This window comes from Diceros bicornis, chromosome 6, assembly GCF_020826845.1.
Source record: "Diceros bicornis minor isolate mBicDic1 chromosome 6, mDicBic1.mat.cur, whole genome shotgun sequence".
NCBI lineage: Eukaryota > Metazoa > Chordata > Mammalia > Perissodactyla > Rhinocerotidae > Diceros > Diceros bicornis.
The window spans coordinates 20,122,129-20,143,949 of NC_080745.1; the positions used below are offsets into that span (position 1 = coordinate 20,122,129).

A 21,821-nucleotide genomic window follows, 5' to 3' on the forward strand; every position below is an offset into this window, starting at 1 on the left:
GTGAAGTGGGTTTAAAAAAGAAGAGGCCAGTGTAGGAGAGAGAGCTTAGAAAGGCCTTAATAATAGCTAAAAGTTGTTGTTGCCTCAAATTTCCTCATTCTGGGCTAGACAAAGTCATTCTTCATGGCAAGCACTGAGAACACCCAGTAAGTAGGACTTAATGTTGGTATGCTACCTCAATTTAACAATATATATAGACGACATAACATAAATGATAGTAAGATGCATTTTAACAAGGCCAGTGTTACATAAGCCATTTTGCATTTCAGTTTTTGTGGCAGTCATGTCAGCTACCAGCTCCTTACTTCCAGTAAGTGGATATCTCCATCAATTTCCAGCATGTCAATATTGCTCAGCTCTTTAAATCTGTGTTTGTACTCCAGGCTGTGTACGCCATTTACCGCAACCTTGAATTCTCTAACATCACAATAAATTATCATCTGGAAAGAAAGGACACACAACATTAGTGTTTCCCCTTGGTTTAAAATTTTGTTTCTTGTACTCTGAGTGTCAAAAAGTAAACCATTTGGTTTACTTTATACATAGAGAAGTTTTCCCAGCCTGCTGCTTTAACTTCCCTCTTGTGATTTCTCAGACCCTAATCTAACTAAGGTGTATCAGGTACTGGCACCTTCTGCCTTGTCCTGAGAGGAAGTGACTCTCAACATGCATGGAACCTCACACTGTCCCCAGGGCCTGGCTCACCCTCCCTTCCTCACACGCTCCCTCTCCTGCTCCTCGCTCCTGGGGAAGTGGAAAGCTGCCCCTCCCCACTGATGTCTGAGAACTCGAATGAAGCAGGAAAATTGCTGACTGACCCTGATTCACGGAGGAGCTGACTCCAACTAACAGGCTGGGAACCAACGGACTTGCATCCTGACTTTTCTGCCTCAAATTCTAGGGTCTTGGACAAATCAGACTATGAAATTTCAGAAGTTTAGAGCACTTGCTAGTGACTGCCCAGCTGCGTGGTGACCCTCATTTCCATCCCAGCTCAGCACATCTTGGCCTCAGTCTGTTTCCCAAAAGCTCTTCAAAGTTCAATATTCTATGAATCTATGGAGGAATCAGCATTCTGGCAGAGATTCAGTTCAGATTCATCACTGGTGTTAGCACTTCAGGGTTGTCTTTGCCTAAAACTCAAAGCAGTAAAAAACAAAAGAAACTACTATCCTCTTAAGTCACTACACCTAAACCTCATACTTCTGATAGCACGTTCCCAGTGCCAGTCTGGCCACTGAGTCTACCATCTGTTTCCCACCCACAAGGAAAAGGCCAGTCTGGTGAACCTGCACTGTGTTCTCCCCTATGCTCCTTGCCTCCATCAAGGCTTCAGAAGAGCAGGGAGGAGCAGCACAGCCATGCTGCTAACCTGGCCCCATCCCCAGAGGTAGACTGAGGTATAAAATCTGAATCTGCAAAGAAGCAAACTGAGTGTCTATCTTTTGACAGGACTAGTGGAAATGGCTGCTGGGGGAAATTAGGAAGGGGGGGAAATCCCATGGACAACAGAGCTGACAGAAAGCTCTAGGGCTACATAGAGAATTGGCGAAAATATCCATAACCTGGGATTATATCCCCACAACATTGGTGGAAACCCCAGTTTCAACCAGGTGGAAGGGACCTTTGGTAATGAATGTACATGTAACAAAATCTCAAAAGAACACAAAACACAGCTTCCTGCTCAGAAGGGAGAACAAGCTGGCATTAGATGGATACAGTGGAAAAAGAGTCAATCAGTTACCTATATTGTATCAGAGCAAGTGCAGAGCCAATGCATTATGAATAAATGGAAAAGAGATGGCATGCAGCCAATGAACATACTATTGCAAAAGAGAATAAAAATACATAACATGCAAAAAAAAAAAAACACCCAACTTAGAGGAAAACATGGAACAACAAAATCTCTCACAACCATCTGACATTATAGAATAGCTGGTAAGAACATGAATTTGATCAGAAGAGTTCACAGATGAAATTACAAAACTGAAAGATATTTTTTAAAAGACTAGCTGGAACCAATAAGTGAATCTGAAACAGCAAGGAACAAAAGATACTGTTTAAAATCAGAGTAATGGCATAATGGAAAGATCTGAGAATCTCAATGAAAGCATATTAAAAAGGCAGGAGTTTGAAGCAATTGGAAAAAATCTATCACTACAGAAAACAGACAACAATGATCCAACACGAGGATAATTACTGTTCCTGAAGTGGAAAACCAGCAAAAGGAAAAATGATTATTTAAAGGAATTTATTATTATTATTGTCCTTTTTAATTTTAATACAGTAATTCCAAACTTGGGGCTCAGATAAGTCAAAAAACAAGTTATGTCACTGGTTTCCTATCACCAACCACAAGGATCAACTTCCTCCTGGAGCATTCACCTCTATCTCCCTCCAGTGAACCCCCAGACACCCGTTATACCCTGACTCCTGCCAAGTCACCAAACCCTTGTGCTGCCCTTCTCACCTCCAAAGACCTGTTCAGATCATCCCCTAAATCTGGAAAACCCAACTTTACTTTCAACCTCCCATATCCTTCTGAATTTCAAACCAATATCCAGTTTCCAAGGAACCTATGATTAGCTCACATCTGTCTGTTACTCCACATACCAGGATATGCATTAGACTGAAACTTGTGAATAAATATTAATGTCAAATCACCATCTTCTATTCAGCCTTGATGTTCATGCTTTTAACAACTAGTTCTGATAAGTCCTCAAGAACTCAAATGGTCCAGAGCATGTGACAGTTTAAAATGTTGTAGAAGTATAACCTAAATCAATGACCCTAAATGACCATGTGAAGCAGTGAGTCACCTAAGCTAGTGAGTGAACCTAGTCAACCACTCAGCATTTGCAAGTCAAGGAGATTATTCTCTGCTCAGCATCCAGATTGTGTTATGTGAGAAAGGTGGTGGTATCATAATATTCACATATTTGGGGACTCAGGACTACATGCCTTCAAGTTCCAATGATCTAAACATATCTTTCCTTGGATATATACAAACAGGACTACCTCCTTGGAAGACAGGACTGCCACCTAAAACTGTGTATAAGCAAGATGGGAGACGACGGACAATACAGGCAGCTTTATGGTTCCTATGTCCTCAGGTTCACTTAGGATTAAACATGTTACTCCAAGTCCTGAGATAAGGTTCCTGTCAAAATTCCTATTAACTAATAAGGGGCTACACAGTAATTTTCAGTATGACAACAAATATCAAATAATTTGACACACAAATAACATGGTACTCTACTGGCTTTGCCATTTTTACTGACTGTGTTATAAAAGGGGGCCTTCAAAATACAACCTCCAAATAAACAAACAAAAACCACACACAACCTACACATATTAAGTTAGGACTTGATTTAAATGGACGATTTATCCTACCCCTGATCCCAGGATTCTTTTTCCTGTCCCATTTTCAAAAAAAGATAATCTCACCTCAAAGTACATCCCAGGACTAAATGGGAAAGAGGTAATATTTCTCTCTTCTTCTCCCCAGGACTCCTGAAGAAAAGAATTTCTTACAAATGCTTTGGTATTCAGGCGTGGGTTCAAGTGGAGAGCAATATCCTTTGATTTTCCTGATTTTAGATCAATATTAAAGCTTTTGAGAGAATAAAAAAAAAACCTAATTAACCAAGAGAGTAGTGCAGTTTCTGCAATTTTATCAATCAGAACTGAACTCTGATTATAACTATAGAAAACGTACGCACACTGACATAGAAACGGAGATGAAGGTGAAATTTTAAATTCTGAGTTAGCATTCCATTGATGTAAGTGTGTTATTTGCAAAATAGAAACAGAAAAACTTGAAAATGAATGTTGAGACTACAGATCTGGCTGGGAAGGAACTGAAGGGTGAGAGTAAGTAAACCAGACACTGACTTCAGGCTGCAGGAGTACGGGATCCTTTCAAGCAGACATTCTCTTGTAACATTTATACATTTTTGCATTCTTGAAAATATACTGCTTTCTAGAAAATAGCTCTAATCTCAAGCTTTTTCAGAAATCTGAACATCTCTGGAGAAGGTTCTTAAAGCAGAATTTTATAAGTCACATGACAAGAGGAGCCCTAACAAAAGTTACCTGATCTCACAGGGCTGCCCTGGAGTTCTACAAGGTGAGGGTGGGCCTCGTGGACAAAAATGCCACCCTCTTGTTGGCCACAAAAAACCTAGGTCAGAACACTGGAATTTAGTCCTGGTTCTGCCACCAACTAGCATTAGCAGTCTAACTTTCTCTTGCTTTAATATAATCATCTTTCAAATGAGGATTATGACACTAGCCCTATTTATATTTATATCTCACAAGACTGTTATGGAGTATAAGGCAATAAGAGACACACAGGGAAAGCACTGACACTATTACTGATAACTTACTGATACTGACCCTTTGGCATTTGTATTCACTTCTCCTTTAATGACAACAGTTCGTCCAGGGCCCATTGAGGAGTTCAACCTTGCAACAAATGGCAGAGTCTGAAAAGAAACCATAGTCAGCACTAGGAAGCCTGCACAAAGGGATCTCACGGGAAAACTGTCCAACGACCCTGGGGAATGTTTAAAGGTCATGACTCGAAAGCCCATGAAGGGACAGACTAAGTCTGCCTTGGTCCCAGATGGGTCCTCAGCAGTCAGCACTGTGCCTGGCTCACAGCAAGCGCTCATCGAGTACTTTCTAGACACTGAAATGAATGGACGTGGAGTGGGACCTGACATCCTCTGTATAAGTAAAACTCACTCTGAGAAAGGCACCCGTACTTGGGCTCTGAAGCAGTGCTCCATGTTCTACCTGAAGGGGAAACAGCCAAGATGCAAGGAGTTAAGGAAATACATACTAATGGCTCAGAGACTTGATGCCTGGTTGACGGATATCTGTCCAGGGCCAGCATATAAAGGCAAAGTGGCTGCTTTAGGCTTCTACTGAGGGTAGGGTTACACATACCAGTTAATTAAAACTTAATTTGTTTTTACAGAATTAAGAAAATTTTTGGCTTTTCAAACCTTTGACAAACAGTTGGTAGGTAGTATTTTGGCGCAAGTCAAAGTGTGATTGGCAGTCGAAACTTTGCTCTTGGTGTAGACAGTTCTGGGTACGATTTTAGAATTGTCTCCTTCTCTATTACTAAGCTGTAGGGAAACAGTTCTGCAATAAGGTATGGAATGAATGAAGCTGATTTCCAAGGTTCAACTATTCATTGACTGGGCAATTTTATAAAATGTTCCACTTGTTATAACCTAGGCAAAAATATTTACAAACTGTGACATGCCAGACTTTTGTACCCATTGCAAGAGAAAGATAACATGAGAATGTGTGAAAAGAAAGAAATACATTTTATAATATGAGCAGTCAGATCTCACTGGTTGTACTGGCCAGAACCTAGGCCTGCCCTGCCCTGGGTGTGACATCCAGGTGCCAGTGCTTTCTGATGGCGTGGGATACAGCAGTAAAGCGCTACTCAGTCCAACAGTCCTGCTGCTCTGAATCCTGCGTCCTCCACCATAAGTTAATCGTTTTCAGAGGACTACATGTGAGCTTCAAATACGTTTTATTTGTTCTTTCCAGGGTGCTCCCAAAATGCTGAGATTATATTCTACCTATGAGGTACGAATGTGCTGGGATCACTAAGACTCACTTTCTCCACTAGTAACAGCAAAACTCCAGGTTTAAACTGCATTTGTTCCCATGAGGGAGAAGATACATGTGGAAGTTCTTTTGCCAATGCACTGATTATGTTCAATATCTAGAAACACCTCACAACAGTACTATTCAACAGTTAAGAGTGAGAGAGTTCTTTTTAGGTGAGAATGGTGGGCAGTGGTCAGACACACAGAGTTTAAGCATCAGCACAACTTACAGTGCCTGGCACCACAGAAGTATATGCCTCAATTTTCTTTTCTTTTTTTTTTTATAATTTTATTTATTTATTTTTCCCCCCCAAAGCCACAGTAGACAGTTGTATGTCATAGCTGCACATCCTTCTAGTCGCTGTATGTGGGACGCGGCCTCAGCACGGCCGGAGAAGTGGTGCGTCAGTGTGCGCCTGGGATTCGAACCCGGGCCGCCAGCAGCAGAGCGCGCGCACTTAACCGCTAAGCCACGGGGCCGGCCCTATGCCTCAATGCCTCAATTTTCAAATGATTACTTCCAGCCTATTAATATTAAAAACAGTTTTTCATATTAAAAACACTTTAAAAAAACTCAGCCTGCCTGTCACCTGATTTACATGGCAATTAAAAGAGTATTTTAAAACTAGTAGTTCATTAAAAGATTTAATATTTACATTTTCTCTACTTATCGCTGTCAGTTCCAGAGTAGATGCTTGGTTACTTCTTAAATCCTGAAGAAAAGATAAGATTAACTTTTAACATGCACCAGAATTCTAAATATAACCTAATTGACTGACATATCAAAAAAATTATAAATGGTACTACACATGAAAACATGCTTGAAAATTATGATCCAAAAATGCACTTAACATTAGGGTATTAGGGTTCTTTTCTCTCTTATCAAATTGGCAAACATTAAAGAGAATAAGGACTAATGTCAAGAAGAATGTGAGCAAATGGGCCCAGTTGTTGATACCGCAAATTGTTTTCATCTTTTTGGAGAGCCAGTTAGCAGTATCAATCATAAATTAAAGGGCAATACCTTTTGACTGAGACATTCCCCTTCTAGGAAATTATCTCAGAAAAATACTCCACTGTACTCCTATGTCAAGGAAATACACCCTATCTAGCTAAAAAGGGCTTCCTGTTTGTTTGTTTTGGGTTTTTTGTTAGAACCATATTAGCTTTGAGATCCTACAGACAATAAAGCCCTGGTCAATAAATAGCATCCTACTAATCTAAAAGACTTACTTCTGAGAAATTAATACACTAATGAGGGAGATATTTACATTATCTTTATCTTAATAGAAGACGTTAATTAAAGATGTCTTCTACCATTTCATCAGAAAACATCATCAAAGAAGACCTCAGGCTATGGAAGGGCACTCACCGAACTGAAGCTAAAGCCAATGGAGTGAATATTCACTTTGCCATAAATGCCCAGAGTGTCTATCTTCTCTGGGCTAATCCTGTGGGCATAGAGCAGTATATGTTTTCCATTTACAGCCACCTAGACAGACACAGAAGACAGCAACCCCCGCAAAAAAAAAAAAACAGTTAATAAATTAATTTTATTAATTTATCCAAATTTAAATCTGTTTACTTGGGTTTAATTTTATACCTTTTCCCATAGGTTTCCAAATTACACACCTGACCAAATTGTGACTGAAAGTATCCACAACACTAGCAGTGTTTCTTGAGTACCTGATCTAACACAATGCACCCTCTCTCCAGACAAATTATGCATTCGTGAACATATGTACGCATACACGTGTGTACCTATGCATATATATGAGGGTTCAAAGGCTCCCCGATGCCCTGGAGGCCTGTGAACCCAGGTCAGAGACCTGCCCTGCAAGCTCACCACCCCACTGTCCTCGAGGACTACACTCTAAGCAAGACCTAATGCTTGCATGTGGCAGACATTCAATGATTATTGGTTGAATCTGCTGGATGAATGAACACGGGCAAGTTACCTAACTTATCTGAGATTCCTATCTGTAAGCAGGACAGAGCTCTCCCTCAAAGGGCTGCTGTTGTGAGGAGATGACAAAGTCACTTCTGTGAGTCTCCTAGCACAGAGCCTGACACAGAGCAGGTCTCCAGTACACGCAGCTCCTTGTCCCTCCCTCCCAAATGCCAGGTGCTGTGTTAGGGAATGTCGGGAAAACACGAGCAGAATACGATATGGTCTCTGACCTCAAAGAGCTTAAAGTCCCATTGGCAGGCAAAATAAACACAGGAAAAAACCAAAGCACAACAGTACAGGAACAAGTCTTAAAAAGAATGACAGAGGGGCCGGCCCGGTGGCGCAAGTGGTTAAGTGCGTGCGCTCCGCTGCGGCGGCCCGGGGTTTGCTGGTTTGGACCCTGGGCGTGCACGAACGCACCACTTGGAAAGCCATGCTGTGGCAGCGTCCCATATAAAGTGGAGGAAGATGGGCATGGATGTTAGCCCAGGGCCAGTCTTCCTCAGCAAAAAGAAGAGGATTGGCAGATGTTAGCTCAGGGCTGATCTCCTCACAAAAAAAAGAAAGAATGATAGAGACACGAGTGCTCAAAAGACCAGAGAAGGGAAGGATGAATGGAGCTCAGGAGATTTCAGGGAGATGTTCTGGTGGGAGCAGCGTCCTGAAGGACAGAGAGGATCTGCACCAGAGCTAACAGGGTTTTCACTCCGAGCAGTTTAGAGCTCTAGTCTGGGAGGCTCTACAGGCTTGAGGGCAAGCAGGTGGAAGAGCCTCTTGGACAAAATTCCACCTGCCACATCCGCACCAGGACGAAACGCTCCACAAAGCCAGTGAGAGCATTCACGACATGCAGGCTTTCTAAGATCTCCTTTGGGTCTAAAATCTCATGATCCTAAAGAACTATCTTGTGGCAGGACTTAATTTTACAAAACCTTTCTGACTTCTACACTAGGATTCCCCATCTGTCTATTAGTTCCAGACTTCCCCACACTTTGGGTCATGGAGGTTATAATTCACGGTCCCCTAACTAATATAATACTGTGCCAGTTCAGAACTAAGCTCAGCCCTACGAGGAGAAATACGACCTAAGGAAAAGATCTGGCCGCACTGGAACCTGTATTCCGCAAGGCAGCATTGGTGGGAGACAGCAGCTGTGCCCCACCTCACATTTAGGTACCTCCCTATCCCCTACCTTTGGAGAAAAATTATAAAGCCAAACTCTTTCTCTGGATTTAAGAAATGTAATGTGAAAAGCTTGCTTGTAGGCTTATTCTCATTAATGAGGATTTGACCTTCATTCTCCAAAACCTACCTGGAATTTGTCTTTCAGTACCATAAGCACAATTTCAAAAGATCTTTCTTTTTTGAAAGGCATGTCATAGGTGATCTCTTCCCATCCCCATTTTTCACTTTTCAGAGTATTGCAAACAATGCAGTTGGTTCTTTTGAAACGTGGATTGAAATGAAAGGCCACATCAGCTCGAGGCTTCACACTGCTGCCACACTGTAAGTCCACCTGGAATCTACACAAGGAAAGAAACAGGGGCCACATAAGTACTCAGACAGGAAGGCTGCAGGTAAAGGCGCAGCAAGCACAAAAGTCCAGGCTGAGTGACACATGACTGATCCTTTGTTCATTCACCCACGTGGCCTAAATACCTAGTTGCCTAATCTTCCTTTCCCTCTTCCTTAGTAACAGAGCCTCTGAGCTGTTGCTGGGGCCTATCTGGCCAGAATAGGAGCCTGTTTTCCAGCCTCCCTTGCAGCTAGGCATGCTCATGTGCTTAAAGCTCTGCCAAGGAGGTGGGAGTGAAGTGTTCAGGGAAAACTACTGGAAATGGCCTTAAAAGTCAGCTGGCATCTGCCTTTTGTGCACTCCCTGCCCACTCCCCTCAAACACCACATGCACCCACCTAGCTACCCAAAACACAGATGTGAGGGCTGGAGTTCTAGTTTCTAAGAATCACGAGACAGAGAACCTCACCCTAGGGACAGCAGAGTGGTGACCAGAAGAGACCTATGTCTCTAACAACTTTATGGAGTTGTCTTAAAGGTTGGGCTGGGCTGTCTCCTTGAGACTTAATTTTCACATCTTATTTAAACCACTACTATTTGGGCATCAGCCACATAGAGCTGAATCCAACTCTAAGTGATAAAGCCTAGTCCAGAGTTTGTATCCAAAGCAAGCATTTGATAAAACCACCCAGAACAGATCTTAAGAGATGCTGTGGGAATGTTATACTGTAACTAGACTTTGTCCCTGTCATCTGATCACAATTCCCTTCTTTATATATCTGATTCTTTATATGGAAATCAGACATAGCAATAAAATAAAAAATCCAAATAACTTTTATTTCAGCCATTCATTCCAATATCCTAAGCACCTTGTCCAGGGCTGTTGATAAAAGCAAAAGCAGGCCTCAAAGTATCAAAAATGGTCTCTCCCACATTATTTTTTGTTGTTGTTCCACAATCACAAAAAGACAGTTTATTCACATTCTTTTTTCATCTAACACAATGATTTTACCTGTCTGAGTCATTAGGAACATGCCCACGTACTACAATCAAAGTTCCAGGATCCAACTGGTCAGGAATGGTCCCAACATAGGGGATTATCTAGGAAAAATAATTTCAACAAATGTACATTTACATAAACAACATTGAAAGACTACATTTTTAAAAGCTAGCATTTTCCAAGTTGTCCTCACCATTCAAACAGCTACAAGGGAACGACATGGCCACGACATTCACAACATCTGCAAATCACACTGAGTTCTTTGGAAAAAGACACAAGATAAACACTATTTACAGTATTTGGCTGAGGGTTTTGTAAAATAAAACTTCCACTTAATAGGTTAATTCTGATAATAGAAAAGACAACTTGTTGCAATATCATGGCCCCCTCCCTTTTTCCTAATGTTCCACTGACAATCTCAACAGCAGGATCAAGACCACGCTAGGCCCTACACCAATGCTATCAGTGTATGACAAACACTCACTGCCTGTGGAGGGGCCTCCAAATTCAGGCACTCCTCCACCCTAGGATTCAAGCGCCTAATCTTCCCTGCTGGGCTTCCAGACTACAACCCACACCATGGTGGAACTCAGAGAACTGCATTATCTTAAGAAGGAGCTCTGGGTGCCTATGGATCTCTCAAGACACAGCATCCACCTACCCTGGCTTGGTCAGGTCTGCAAGCCTGGGCTCCAACAGGTAGTCCTGCACAGTATTCAGGTCTCAACCTGCCCGCTCATCACCTGGAACCCAGTCTTTTTGTCTGGGGCCTGACATACTTTCAGATCCTGTCACTCCCCTTGTCCAGAGGTGACTACACTGTCCTCCCCATCCACTGACTGGGGACTAGGGCTATGTGGCTCCACCTCCTGCATCACAACCATCTCCCTCCTCCACTTGGGAGCATCAGAACCAGGCCAAGCAGGCCAGATATCATTCTGCCTTATGCCAAGCTCACCCAAGTTATGACATACATGCTAAGATCTATCCAAGGTAGCTCTAAGCGGCAAGAAATAAGAAATAAAACAAGAGGTCACATAAGAGTAGTTGTAAATTGGTGGCTCATAAGGTGAAAAATGTCAATTCAAACACAGTCTCCTCTGTGGAGCCTTTTTTAGACTCCCTAGACCAACTGAGTTAGCCCCTCTCTGAGGGTCCATCACAGCACTTTGTATTCTGGTCCTCTGCACATACTTCTTCCTAGATTGTGAGTTGCATGGGGCTGGACTGGGTCATTACCTTCACATCCCCAGGACAGAGATCAAGAGATGATCAGTGATTACACAGTGACTGAATGAGCTCTCACCAGCCCGGAAATTGGGCTCTGGTACGCCTCACTCAAGCAGAGGAGCAGCAACTAAGCAGCTGCTGAACAGCAAGTGCCGTTGCCTTAAGCAATAAGAAGAGAAATTACCGAAGCCAGTTATCATCTGGTATCACGGCAACTGCTGAAGGCAGGGTGAGTAGGATGAAGAGAGCCCATCAGACCAGAAAGTGAAAAACAACAGATGTACAGACTGTGGCTATGACTACACATCGGAGTGGTTGGTTTTTGTGTATAGAGAGTGTGGAAGGAATTACACCTCTACGCTGATCTTTTGGGCCATAGCCGACTTCAGGAAAAGATAGCAGCATCTTCCGTAGCATAAATCTTAATAAAATGAAAACAGTTTTTGTAACTTCAAATTTCATATATGTTCAAATTATATTTATGCAGAATATTTAATAACACAAAATGTCAGTGATATAAATATCAGTGAGAAAGTAACCTACAAAACTATATACAGTATGATCTTAACTAAGTTAATAATAAATATAAACATTAAAAAGAAAAAACACTGTAAAGAAATAAGCCAAAAATGTGACGACAGTTTTCTTGGGAGATGGGATTTTAATTTTCTTCTTCATACATTTTTATATTTGATAGATTTCTATACTAAGCATTTATATTTTTTATAACCACAAACACATTTTTTATTATATATTTAATTTTAGGATTGGAAAGAGCTTTGTGAGGCCAATAATCTATTCCATCACTGCTAATAAGTTGTTCACAACTGTTAATCAATTGTGCCAGTCTGAGAAACAACTGTGCTGAAAATTTTGACCATGTGCTGTTAGTCATCCAGATTAATGCTCTCCTACTTAGGAAAGTACCCTCAATTATATTAGTAACACTCAACTTTTTGGACCATGTGAGTGCATAAAATGCCCTGCAGCCCGCTCATTTAACCCACAACTGTCTGCTCCTGTGAAAAGGGAGAAGAAAAGCATTGTTTCCTAGGCAACTAAAAGCTTTGATGCTTTGATGTTTCACAATTCATTTATGTAAAAAATTAAAATACAAATATGATCACATTGGAGACAATACAGTAAGCTTAAGCCCTAGTTAGGTTTACTTGCCAAAACATCCTGATTCATATTGCTTTGCCTTTTTTATGATTACTCATTAAATGTCTGCTGTACGCAAGAGTCTCTATTAGGCAGACTGCAGCTAAAAAGAAGTATGAGAGTCCTGTCCGTGAGGAGCTGACAGTACAGCTGGGAAGAAGTCAGATACTCATGGAAAGATAATTAGACTGGAAATGTGATACTTTGTTTGGCTGTTCAAAATCGGAATCTCCTTCCATACCCGGAAAATCCTCTACCTTATGAACATCAGACCTCACCTAGACTGCAACATATAACACAACTCTATCAATCAGTAGCCCCGGCTCAGATTCTAAGTTAGAACTAGTGACAAGACGACGACGAATCATGCAGTATTCACTCCGGCAAAAGGGCAACAGCTACGTCCAGGGTCACAGGCATTGGTGGCATTGGTGGTGTTGCTAGTGCAAAAAGTACCATCTGTGTCCAGTGGTGGCAACAGATGTCTCCTTGTGGGAACAGTCCCACAGCATGATTTTGGGTGTTGTCTGTGACTACGCAGTCACCAAGCCTGGTTCTTCAGTCCTGCTAGAGATTCTGAGAACTACTCAATATCATTTAATAAATTCCTTTTCTGCTCAAATTAGAGACTGGCTTCTGTGCTTGCAACTATAAACACTGACTAACTCAATATCTAAAAATATGGGGCAGAAAGTAAATGTCAAATAAATGCTTCAGAAAAATGTATAAACAATTCTAACTGGGGTGACCAAAGAAAGTTTATGAAGGAGGTGTGATCTGAGCTGGGAAGAATGTTAGGCAGAGAGGAGGAGGAAGCCCGTCAGGTGGAAATGTCAGTTGACAAAAGCAGAGAGGCAGGAAAAGACAGAACATATCTGGGAGACAGCAAGTAGTAAGGGAGCAGTTAAAGAAAGGCAGGATCAGTTCAGATTTTGGAATGACATAATGACAGCGGGGTTTGGGAACCACAGGCCAGTGGGGTTACAATACACTGGTGGGCAGGGGATCATCTGGGAGACTGACTACTTCCAGTAAGCCTCGTATAAGGAGATAAGGATATAATCCAAGCTGATGGAAGCAGATATTGGCAGTGGGGGGATAGATACAAGAGATATTTCAAAGGAAATTATCTACATAGGGCCACCATCTAAAACGGTAAAACTGAGAAGAAAATAGATTTCAGAAGGAAGGTAATGAGTTTAGTTTTCAACACTTTTAGTGTGAAGAGTCAGTAGGACATATAAGAGCAAATAAACTGAAAAGAATAGGAGATTCAGTGAATGGCCAGAACTCATACTTAAGAGAAGAGATGATTATTAAAGATATCAAAGTAGATAAACTGAGAGAGAGGAAAAGTCAGGGGCAAATCCTCAACGGTTTGTAAAATTAGGGACTGTGCAGAAAAGCGTCAACAAAGCAGATATCCTTGGAAGGCCTCCTTATAAGGCTGGCCCTTGGCTGTGGTCTAGGAACTTGGATTTTGGGAGAGCACCACTTCCCTAACTGATAAAGGTGATTTACTGTACCTAAACTGTTTGTGCAAACAATTGGTTTATGTTAAACACTTGCTCTCGTCTTGGGAGTCTGGAGTTTTAGAACGCGCTAGGCAGAAGCTGTGCACATGACCAGCCCCTAGTAAAAACCGTAGGCAGCGAGTCTCTACTGAGCTTCCCTGGTAGACAACATTTCACACGTGTTGTCACAAATTGCTGCTGGAGGATTTAAGCACATCTTCTGTGACTCTGCTGGGAGAGGACCCTTGGAACCTTGCACCTAGTTTCCCCTGGACTTTGCCCCACATGCCCTTTCCCTTTGCAATTTTGCTCGTATCCTTTCACTGAAATAAATCATAACCATAAGTATGACTCCATGCTGGTGAATCACCAAAACTGGGGCTGTGTTGGAGACCTGGACACAGAGGGTGAGAAGAGAAAGAACAGAGAAGAATCAGTTAGAGCAGGGCAGTCGTATCAAGGAAGTCAATTTCAATAAGGGGAGGGCTGTCAATTTCTTTAACACAGAAAAATAAGGAAGATCCAAAAAAATAATGAAATGGATATCATACCCTTTGACCCAGTGATTCCACTTTTACAGATTTTTCCTATAAAATACTGGCACATGTGCACAAAGATGCATATGCAAGGATGTACACCACAGCAGTGGATACAATCACAAAAGGAGACAGTCTTTTAACAGGGCATTAGTTAAATAAGTTATAGTGCATCCATACAATGGATAAGCAGCCATAAAATAAGTGAGGAAGTTCTAAATGTGCTGATATCTCCAAAATTCATTAAATGGGATAAAGTAGGTTACAGAACAGTTTATATACTACGATACATGCATAAAGAAACAGGATATACAAAAGGTGATACACGCAACACACACACTCTTGGATATTCACATATATTCTCAGGAAGGATATACAAAAAACTAGTGAAAAATCATTGCCTTTAGGGAGGAGAATTGAGCAACAGGATAGAAGGAAAATTCATGTTTATTGAAACCCTTAAATACTGTTTGAATTTTTTAAATGATTTACACATATTATTTTTATATTTTAAAAATAATAAAAAGGAAAAGCCACTGGGTTTGACATAAATGAATTTTAAATTTTTTTTTTTTTTGTGAGGAAGATCGGTCCTGAGCTAACATCTGCCAATCCTCCTCTTTTGCTGAGGAAGACTGGCCCTGGGCTAAGATCCACGCCCATCTTCCTCTACTTTATATGGGACGCCGCCACAGCATGGCCTGACAAGCAGTGCGTTGGTGCGTGCCCGGGATCCGAACCTGCGAACCCTGGGCCACCGCAGTGGAGCGCACGCACTTAACCGCTTGCGCCACGGGGCTGGCCCCTTAAATTTTGAAGACATTATCTTCAAATTCTTGGGGGCTTGGTGCATAGGAGGAGGCAAAAGTTAACCAACAGAAGGGCACTGATGGAAAGGGAAAACCACAGGAGGGAAGCTGGCTCGGGAAGGAAGATGAGAGTTCAGTTTTGAACTCTGTCTGAAGGGTTAGCAGGGCATCTAAGAGAGCCGGAGACTCACCTGCGCTGAAAGGCCAGAACTGTATACATAGTGTACACATATTCAGAAGGTCTAAAGGCGATCAGTAGAGACATGAAAGAAATAAAGAGAGAAGTTAAAGACAAGATTGGTAAAGACAAGAAAGAAATTAAGAGTGAAAAATCAGAAGGCAGAGCCGGGTGAGGAAATCAAGGCGGCAGAGACTGATTTCTCAGGAGGGTGGTCAGCAAAAGGATGAACAATGAGGGAACAAAAGCTGGGAGGGACGTCAGAGGTTAGAAGAGAAAGATTTTACTCTTCTGTGTTTTAAGATTAAATTGTAAGGTAGAAAGGAGGTCCTTAGAATGTTAAGGAGAAAAGGATAATGTGGAAGCAAGCTTCCTAAGGAAACCGGAAAGATGAGCTTTTCAGCAGCAGGTGAGATTAATGTTAACAAGTCGTTTATTAACTTGGAGGAACAACCAATCTGTTTATTTTTATTTTATTTTGGGGGGGGTTAAGGAATACTAGCCCTGAGCTAACATCTGTTGCCAATCCTCCTCTTTTTGCTGAGGAAGACTGGCCCTGGGCTAACATCCGTGCCCATCTTCCTCTACTTTATATGGGACGCCACCACAGCATGGCTTGATAAGTGGTGTGTAGGTCCGTGCCAAGGATCTGAACCTGCGAATCCCGGGCCGCTGAAGTGGAGTGTGCAAACTTAACCACTACACCACCGGGCCGGCCCCCAATCTGTTTAATTTTTAAATAACTTCTTAACCAGCTAACACTTAATCACATCTTAAGAACTCTATAAACAATAATAATAAAATATTTAGGTAGATATTGAGTTGCCAAACAACAGATTTCACTGAGGGCATTTCTGGTATGAAGTGAATTTCTGGTATGAAGTGAAGATACTGTCTTCCAAATTATTCACTCACTTTGAACGTAAAAAAAAGTGAGTCTGACTTTTTTAAGTCTGGGATATTCTATCAATTAAACTACTCAACAAAATATATTAAATATGAAAAAAGTACACTAGGCCAGTTATACAACTTTATCTTTTCCAAGAAGAGTTAATATGGACAGAATTTGTCTATCACCAACGTGGACCAAAACTTTAGAAACATTAAGAAATAAAAATAAAAAGGTGGCAGTTCTGTGTGTTCATAATGCTGAATAAAGAATATAGGAGAAACTCAATAAACACTTCGCCATTGTTTGAACTGATCACTAACAAAATAACCATAATGCGAGAAAAGAGGTGTAAGTCTTGCTTGTACAATAACCTAATTGATTAACTTAAACTATCTAAGTTAGGGGCAGCCTCTTTTTTTTTTTTCCCATTGTCTTCTGAACACTGGAAGGGCAACTAGCTACAAATGGGAGAAGAGCTTAAGAGCAATTCGGGCACCCAACACAATGAATATTTAACAATAATGAATATTCAACAACAATTTAAAGACATATCAAAATGTTATTTTGCCATTCAGTTCAGTCTTTCTACCTCTAACCTTTTCTGCTTGTGAGAACTGACTACGAAACAGAGAAACAAACAAACAAACAAAAAGCTATTTGCCAAATTATTTTCCTTTGAAAACACATTATCATGAACTATCCTCGCAACAGCCCTGAGGCCATTTGGGAGCCCTGAATGCATTTACTGCTCTAAAGCAGCACCACTTCTCCAGGCCCTCTTCATCAGGAAATGAACATCAACTTATTTTGTTTCAACTCTATTGTTGAGGGTGCTAACCCCAGAAATTACAAGTATCATCAGAAAGCTAGCATCAAGACACGCAGGGATTTCAATATATAAAATGATTTTCTAAATAACATTCAAATAAGGCAGCTGTGTGCATGAAGGGCAAAACTGAACAGCATAACTCGACCATCTGTTCCTCCTCCTGGCTTGAGACAAGACTACACATCAGTCCCCCTTGGCAGGCAGCCGATTATTATTATTTTTTTTAATCTTTGCAGAAAGTCAGTCTACAACCTTGAGATGTTTTTGACTTTAAGATGCACAACATCATTTAAAATGTCTCACTGAGCTGGCCCCGTGGCTTAGCGGTTGGGTGCGTGCGCTCCGCTACTGGCGGCCTGGGTTCGGATCCTGGGCGTGCACCAACGCACCGCTTCTCCGGCCATGCTGAGGCCGCGTCCCACATACAGCAACTAGAAGGATGTGCAACTATGACATACAACTATCTACTGGGGCTTTGGGGGAAAAAAAAAAAAAGGAGGAGGATTGGCAATAGATGTTAGCTCAGAGCCGGTCTTCCTCAGCAAAAAGAAGAGGATTGGCATGGATGTTAGCTCAGGGCTGATCTTCCTCACAAAAAATAAATAAATAAATAAAATGTCTCACTGACTTCAAATTCAGTAAGTCTTCCTTTTTAGACCTACTACTATTGAAGGCTATTTCTTTGAAACTGAGTTTGCTTGATGTGGTGGCTATAGCTCATTCTTGGACAATGACATTAAAATTTAGAGAAAAAAGAATTACAGCTACAAAGTAATAAAAAATTGAATCCACAAAGACTAATAAGACTGGTTTAGGGTCTTACTTCAAAGACTCCAACCTCCCTATTGCCCAAGAGTCTCCCAGGGGGGTTACAAAAGAAGCAGCAACTCCGTCTCTAAATTCAGGATTCGGCTTCAGATACCCGGGAACTAGACATTTCTGAAGACTCTCATCACCACATAAAACTAAAACAAGTTCGCTACTTTGCAGGACATACACCGAAATTCCCAGCAATTACAGTCATTCAGGGGTTCTTGGAGCAGCCTGAGACCCAGACAAGACCCTTAATTTTTCTCATTCTTCATCTCACTGCTAGCCTCTGACATTTTCCCTGCTCAAGTATCAAGCAGTATCTGCAAGGCAGAGGGAAAAGCAGAGACATTAACTTCTCATGAACAGGTCTAATTAAAAAAGAAAATTAAAAACTTGTAGAGTAAGAAATCCATTTTCCTTTGAAAATTATGTCTTATGATTATCCAAGCCTCCCCACCACCATCAAAGTCGGCATTCCCTCCACTTACTCCCCTGCTCTCCATTCATAACACCATTCTCATCACCTCATGTGGTAATTGTGACCTCGTCCTCCACTAGACTAGAGCTTCAAGGGCCCTATGGGTTTTCTAGTCAGCACCCACCACAGTCCCTGCCCCCAGCAATGGATAACTACTATCCAACTGGGTCTGCTCTCAATCCTGCCACAGGTAAAAAGTGATTTTATAGAAATCAGTTACCGGGTTATAGACGACATTCTGTAGGTTGTTTAAGGACAACATCCTTCTTTTCCACCTTATTTTTGATTGGGGTCTCTCTTCTGTGTATGCTGTAAGATTTTCAGCGAGTTTTATTTAAAGGCTTCCCAGATCGAAAGTGAGGCACCTGCCCTGTGTAAAACCAAAATAGAGGGAAAGAAAAATAAGCATGTATCATTTTTCTTCATAACTACTTCCAAATTTACATTATAAATTATTTTACTGACATTTACCAAATAACAGGATGCTATTATAATCAAAGAACTGATCCCAATTCTTACCTAGTGGACTTATAGACTAAATAATTTTGGATTATAAGTGCAGGAAATATTGATTTAAAAATACATCAGGGCCGGCCCAGTGGCTTAGCGGTTAAGTGCATGCGCTCCGCTACTGGCGGCCCGGGTTCAGGTCCCAGGCGCGCACCAATGCACCGCTTGTCCGGCCATGCTGAGGCTGTGTCCCACATACAGCAACTAGAAGGATGTGCAACTATGACATACAACTATCTACTGGGGCTTTGGGGAGGAAAAAAAAAGGAGGAGGATTGGCAATAGATGTTAGCTCAGAGCCCGTCTTCCTCAGCAAAAAAAGAGGATTAGCATGGATGTTAGCTTAGGGCTGATCTTCCTCACACACACACACACACACACACACAAAATACATCAGTAGAAAATTTCTAACATAGAAATTACTAAAAATACTAAAATAAAATAATAATAAATACTCCTGTACAACTATCAGAGATATTCATTTAACTTTTCCCATTGGTATAATGGGAATAACAATAGTATTCACCTCACAGGTTTGTTCTGAGGATTAAATGAATTGACAAAACAACGGAATAGTAAATGCTTTATAAGTTTGAGCTATTATTATTATTAATAGAAGGGACTGCTCTTCCTCCTCCAAATTAAACAAGTCGAAGGAAAAAAAAAATCCAATCCCTTGAATATTAATGTTGCAGTTTTCTCTGTGGCTAAAAAAAAAAAGTAGTGGAGAGGAGCATCAGCCACAGTTTTAAAGATAAAAGTAACATTAGTACATTTAATAGCTCCAAGTAAGACTTGATGATTTTAAGCAGAACTAAAAGAGAAACGAAACTATACCTGCCTACATTTTACTGCCGCCAGTTCTGTCATTATACTGTACAACAACACGCACTGACTACATCTATTACTTTGTCTCTACTAAGGACACAAACTGCATACCTCTTGGTTTACCACCTAAATGTAACCCCAATCTATGTCATTAACTTACACGTTAGTCAAAACTCTTCTGTTCCATAAAATTCAGGAAGTACAAACAGGAACAAAAAGAAAGGACGCAGAGTTGCCACAGTCGCATTCATAATTTACATCGTGACCAGAGAGCGACCCAATTTAAGGCACAGGCTCGCATGAAACCAGTTATTCCCCGAGATATCCACAGGGACAAGCCCTGTTGTTATTAACACTTAATTCGTTTCACAAGAAGCCACCACTATGTTTTATGGACAATCAAAGGAATTCAGATGACTTGCGTTTCCTAATGTTTACCACTGCAGCCGGTGACTCGGCATCTTTAAAAAGGGCGTGTTCAGAGCCTGGGAGCGCAACGGAGGTCTGTCATTAAATTTAAAAAACCTGTCTAAAATATCGGGAAGGAGACGTCCCCAGATCGCTCGCTGTGAAGGTGGCGCTCGGCCCTGGGCTGGAAGGGAGCCGGTGACAAGGCAGCCCGGTGGGGTGGGTTTGCAGCGGGGTCCCCCCAGTGCCCACAGCCGGACGCCAGCCGACTCCCCATAACGGCTCGGTCCCGGAGCGCCCCGCTCGCACGGGCAGCTTCCCCGCCACCCAGCCCCGACTCGGCCGCAGTGACGACCTGTGGGACAAGGTGACCGGCGACTGTCCCACTCATCAGACTCTGACTTGGGGCCAGCGACGCCCACATCCCCTCCTCGGCTGGCGCGCACACCCCAGCAGCCAGCGCCCCCCGAGAAGACCGCCGTCGCCCGACTCACCCCGAGACTGGCGTCGCAGGCGCTGCACGCAGGAGGCTGTTTGTCCGCCGCGGCGCGTCGTCCGGGATCCCGGCCGGCGTCAGTGCGGGCCTACGGGAAGCGAGAGGAGTCAGTCCGCCTCCATTTCCCGGTCGCGCCTCCGGGCGTCCCCGTTGGCCCCGTGTCTGCGTGTGGGGCGTGCTCGCGGCTCGGGCGAACTTGGGACTTGGCCGGCCCCAGGCCGCCGCCCAGCTTGGCCTCCTGCCGGCCTCTGGGGAGTTCGACCGCGCCGGCTTGCTGCGGGACGAACAGACAGGGATGAGGGCAGAGAGTGTGTTTAAAAAAATTCTTGGGCGCCTCCGGCTGCCTCGGCGCTGTCGTCGGGGTGGGGGGAGGGAAATGGGAAGGAAGAAGGGGAAGCCTTGTGCTCCCTCGCCCGGCGTGTCTCCGCCCGCCAGGTGTCCCTGCTGCGAGTCCAGGAGGGCGCGCGCTTAGAGCAGGGACCCCTCAGGGCCGGCGTATCACCGCACAGGCCCCCTGACCCGGCGGCGGCGCGAGGGCCCCACGCGGACAGAGACACCGTCTCTGGGCTGCCCTGGTCGCTCGGGTCGGTGGGGTCAGTGCCAGGGATTTCTCAGGGTTTGCTTCCTCGTCCACATGGATCAGATCCGAACAGTGCCACAAAAGATAACCCGACTTGGAGGCGCCTCCTTTTTGCCTCGCCTTTGGGTGTAAGTAGCGTGCTGGGGAAATGGGTTCAGTGCCCAGCCCCAAGGCCCCATCTAGTCATTCTAACTTGGACTTGCAGCCACTGTGGATTGTTCGCCAATTATTTTGTGTGTTGCTGTTTTCTCACTAAGTTATACACTTCCCTAGGAAAAAATGAAAAGACGGGTCACAATTCTGAGCATATTGGATGTTCAATAAATACCCGACTTGTCAGTCAAGGGCGCACATTGACTGCTAGTTTGACCTATTGAGTATAAAAACGAGAGAAATACAAATTTATGTAAGCTGCCTTGAACAGTTGGCTTTCTGTTAGGGACCACCAAGTTCTCAT

The 21,821-nt window shown here is 42.7% G+C and overlaps 1 protein-coding gene across 4 annotated transcripts; it reads right to left on the minus strand.

Annotated features, from left to right (window-relative positions):
* Window positions 1–212: 212 nt before the first annotated feature.
* On the minus strand, window positions 213–21,097 carry LGALS8 (galectin 8). Of its 4 annotated transcripts, none has more exons than XM_058542965.1 (10): window positions 20,783–21,097; window positions 18,763–18,912; window positions 10,115–10,203; window positions 8,900–9,110; window positions 7,009–7,128; window positions 6,293–6,349; window positions 5,013–5,138; window positions 4,399–4,487; window positions 3,448–3,613; window positions 213–440 (listed from the first exon to the last, which is right to left on the minus strand). In XM_058542965.1, exons 2-10 carry the CDS (start codon window positions 18,802–18,804, stop codon window positions 291–293), a joined length of 1,050 nt encoding a protein of 349 aa, XP_058398948.1. In that variant the 5' UTR covers window positions 18,805–18,912; window positions 20,783–21,097; the 3' UTR covers window positions 213–290. The 4 variants fall into 4 exon arrangements, with proteins under 4 accessions (XP_058398948.1, XP_058398950.1, XP_058398949.1 ...); XM_058542967.1 differs by lacking the exon at window positions 5,013–5,138 and adding an exon at window positions 4,750–4,800 and having other exon boundaries at window positions 20,783–21,095; XM_058542966.1 differs by lacking the exon at window positions 20,783–21,097 and adding an exon at window positions 20,644–20,698.
* Between the last annotated feature and the right edge of the window lie 724 nt (window positions 21,098–21,821).

Bases quoted from the DNA above. Each gene is read 5' to 3' on its own strand.
- LGALS8 (XM_058542965.1), bottom strand. From the start codon at position 18,804: ATGTTGTCCTTAAACAACCTACAGAATGTCGTCTATAACCCG. The intron at 5,139-6,292 runs GTAAATATTAAA...GTTTCCCTACAG, and splicing joins CAGCGATAAGTAGAGAAAAT to CTTAGTAATAGAGAAGGAGA. The intron at 4,488-5,012 runs GTTTGAAAAGCC...GTTTCTTTTCAG, and splicing joins CTACCAACTGTTTGTCAAAG to ACTCTGCCATTTGTTGCAAG.